The 4,126-nt window shown below is 36.3% G+C and overlaps 1 protein-coding gene across 1 annotated transcript; it reads left to right on the forward strand.

Moving 5' to 3' along the window:
- The first annotated feature begins 2,818 nt into the window (after positions 1–2,818).
- LOC148563451 (uncharacterized) lies at positions 2,819–3,519 on the forward strand. Its single transcript, XM_088486363.1, has 2 exons — positions 2,819–3,200; positions 3,362–3,519. The coding sequence occupies exons 1-2, from the start codon at positions 2,819–2,821 to the stop codon at positions 3,517–3,519; spliced, it is 540 nt and encodes a 179-aa protein (XP_088342489.1).
- Positions 3,520–4,126: the final 607 nt, after the last annotated feature.

Raw genomic sequence — 4,126 nt, forward strand, 5'->3', positions numbered from 1 at the left:
TGTCCTGAAACCAAACACTTACTCATGCATTCACCCCTCTCACCATCCGAAAACATCACTCTCTCAGATTTCATTTTCAACTTGAAGCCCCATTCTTCTTCTTCTCCCACCTCTCAGCTGTGCATGGTTGAAGAAATAAAAGCATGCCAAAGAAGAATAAAATTAAGGATGTTGATCGACCTGAGCTTCATGTTATGCATTATCTCAGTAATTCCGATTATGTAAGTTTTTTTTTTTAATATTTTTAAATTTTTTGTATTTAAAATTATTATTGTAAACTATTTACTTCTTATGATTGTTATTATTAGAAATGCAAATTAGAAATATAAATAGAATGATTATTAGTATTTTCTAGCATTTATATGATTTTTTTGAATTTTTTAAAAATTTTTATATTAATTTTTAGTTGTAAATATTATTGTTAGTAAATTAATTATTATTATTTTGTTAGTTGGTACATTTTAAAATGTAAACAGATTCTGTTAGGTATTTTTTAATAGAGGACGTAAATTTTTTTTGGAATTTTTTAATATTTTGTATTATAATTATTATTTAATATAAATATAACCAAATTAAAAAAGAGAGCCCCAACGGCTCAATTTTTATTATAATTATTATTGAAAATAGGGTTAATTTTTTTAAATCTTTTTAAAATAATTAATTATAATTGTAATGAATGAAGGTAAATGTTATTATTGTTGTTGTGAGAAACTATTAGTCTTACTTTGGAAATAATTTAAATTTTTTAATTGTAATTTTCATTGTTAACAAGTTAGTTAGTTGTTATGCATGTTGTTAGAAAAAGAATTTAGGCATAGAGTGATTATTATTATTTTTTATAATTGAGGAAAATATGTTTAAATAATAGTATATGACTAATTAATATTAGATATTATTCAAGATAAATGTGTTATTGTAGAGAGTTTTGATCAGGTATTTATGTATTAGTTATTATTATTATTTGTAGTAAGTTATGAATAATTAGGGTTAATAATTAATTTAAGAAGTTAGAATTATCTATTTTATAAGGATTTAGTAAATGAATTTATGGTAGTAACTTGTTTCTTGTTAAGCTATTTGTGCAAATTTTGTAACCATGATATTTATTTAATTTTGGTAGGAGTTTATTGTTTTAGTTGTTGTCGTTAAAAAAATTATTTTATTTTAGTAGTAAGTTAGTAAGTGTTAAGAAGTTGACTAATACTTTGTTATGTTTTCTGTAGAAGTTGAGAATGTTGACATGTGACCACTTAGTTCCTCCGGATCGGTACAACGATAGGGTGGAGGAGCATTTACGACTTACCGGTTTTTATCATGCTTCACAGATTGGGGTAGTCCAATGTCAAAAGGCACTGGTGAATGCTCTAATCGAGCGGTGGTACCCCGACACACATACGTTTCATCTTTTCATTGGTGAATGTGCCGTGACTCTTTTCCGACTGACGGACTTCCAGTTACAGGGATGACAATGAGTAGTTTCGATGCCTTGGAGGCGGAGTATTTGCATCAATTCGGAGTTGCACCACGTAAGTCGGACTGCAGAGGCAGCTGCATAAAATTGACTTGGCTGCGGGACCTTAAAGAAAATTTACAGTTGACTGATAAAATTGGTATTTAGAGGTATGTCAAGTGCCACATTATGTTTCTTATTGGGACGATCTTGTTTAGGGATAAATCAGGAGCAGGTGTGCACTGGAAGTTTCTACCCTTGCTTCGTGATTTTGGAAGTATTATACAATACAGTTGGGGATCTGCATGCCTAGCACACCTCTACAGGGCGTTATGCCGGGCATCTCGAGTTGACTGTAAAGAAATAGATGGTCCACTAACACTTCTGTTCGGTTGGGCTTGGATCCGACTGCCATATCTATCGCCGGTTCCTAGGGAGCCCCGCAGTTTTCCGCTAGCAAACAGGTAATATTATGATTAAATGTACCCCTATCTTGATATTTATAACTCAGTTGACAACATTAAATGTATCGTATTAGGTGGCGGAACTGGGAGCGTGGTGACCGACGATATAGATATATGAAGCTAGCTGACTTTAGGAAGGCCTTTGATGAACTTCAGGAAGGCCAGGTGAGTTTTCATTAAAGTAGTGTTAGTTTCCTGTTTAGTGCCTGCGTAAATCTTATGAACCATTGTTAATGTGATTGTTACGTGGGTTGTAATCATGAGTTTCGTTTATTTTTTTCAGTTTGTGTGGGTTGCGTATGCTGTGGATCGTGTGGATTCGAACATGATTCCTGCTGAAATCTATATGCACTCGGTTGTCTGGAGCGCTACAGTACCTTTGGTGTCATTTGAATGTATCGAGTGGCATGCTATCGATAGGTGTAGGCGACAATTCAGTTTCGTTCAGGGAGTACCTAATGAGGAGCGGAATCTGGACAAGGCGCATGGAGAAGTCCTAACTGGTCCAAAGAATCTTAACTAGGCCACGGCACCGACTCATTACAGTTGGGTGATGCATTGGACAAACAGGTATCACCACGTTCTTTCTGAGCTTCCCATGCCTTCACAGCATCCGTTGGATACTTACATGCATTGGTACCGAGGAAATTTTGGGGACCGTTTGAACTTGTCGAATCTTGTGGGTGAAGAGAATGATAAGGGTAATCAGAATTTGGATGAGGGTAATCAGGATATGGATGAGGGTAATCAGGATATGGATGATGCCAATGAAGAACAGGAGCCACATTCGCCTCAGATACCACCTCCAAATCCGCTTCCACAAGACCAACCTCAGTTCTCAGGCCAGTATGTACCTCAGACACATTTCAACCCATCATTTCCACAACATCAACAATATTAGGGTATGTCACAGTTTGAACCAGGCGAAGGCGGTTCTTTTAGCCAGTTGCTTGGGTTTATGGCTGGAGATGCAGGACAGTCACAATATGGCCATCAAACTGAGTTCATGCCAGGGAGGTATTCGTTGGATGCGAGGTATTCGGGCCATACCTCATCGGTGGCTTCTGGAGGGTTTGTATCTGTTGACTCTAGTAGGAGTGACGGTAGACGCGGAGTTCTTAATAGTCAAAATCCACACCGTGTTTTCATGGGACTCATTGAAGAAAATGCTAACACACTCGAGCAAGAGACCGATGCGTATCTAATGGACAACCCGGATGACGAGGACGATGATGAGGAGGATGAAATAGAGGAGTTCGATAAGGACGAAGAGTCCCGTAATGATGGTATTTATATTGAGTATTTTACTTTACATGATAGATTAGTTATTTATTTTGTGGTCATAAATGGTATCTCTGTTTGGTTTTTCCTGAAAGATATATGGTATCTATGTTGCCATGAGTACATGATGGACTATATTTAAATGTATTTATAAAATTGTATCCAGGTCAGGCATGCACTCCGGATGACAAATCCAAAGGTTACAATCTGAGGATTGATCCTCCACGTCGAAGCGCTAATCGCTACACTCCATCTGTATTCAAAAAGGCCGCCAAGAAATGCAAGGACTTTGTGAAGGATGTAAAGTGGTCAATGAGAAAATAATTGTGGTGTAATGAATTTATTTACGTATTAATGAACTGGACTATGTTTAAAGATCTTTGTATGTGTTGGTCCTTATGTATTATTTAGTTGGACTATGGTCAGGTTACTTTGTATGCTGAGAGTATTTACGTATTAATGAAGTTCATATATTGCTACTGATTTTATATCAAATTAACACAGGTGGACAATTGATGTCATATTATATACTGCTACAGATATCTTATAATGCTAGATCGTCATAATTTATTATAATGTCATATATCAGGTCATGTTAACTCAATAGGAGAATTCATGTCATATTTTACAATGTTACATATATCATACACTATTAAGTCAAATGGAACAAGTCTTTTCATACTATATGATGCTACATATATAATATCATCTTAGAATGTGAATCTACTTAGCATCTCTGTCGGCATTTGTGCCCGCTGACTGACGGCATCTGCTACGACTGTGTCCCTCAACCCCACATTGCCTGCATCACCTAGGACGACGTAACATTCATGTGTCCATCTCATTCAAGAAGCACGTCATCCTGGGGCGACCTTTCGTGACGCGTCTTAGGTACGAATTTGGTACGAACTGAGGTCCGTTATAAGCAGGC

Source organism: Arachis ipaensis, chromosome B5, assembly GCF_059453495.1.
Source record: "Arachis ipaensis isolate K30076 ecotype BB chromosome B5, ASM5945349v1, whole genome shotgun sequence".
Taxonomy (NCBI): domain Eukaryota; kingdom Viridiplantae; phylum Streptophyta; class Magnoliopsida; order Fabales; family Fabaceae; genus Arachis; species Arachis ipaensis.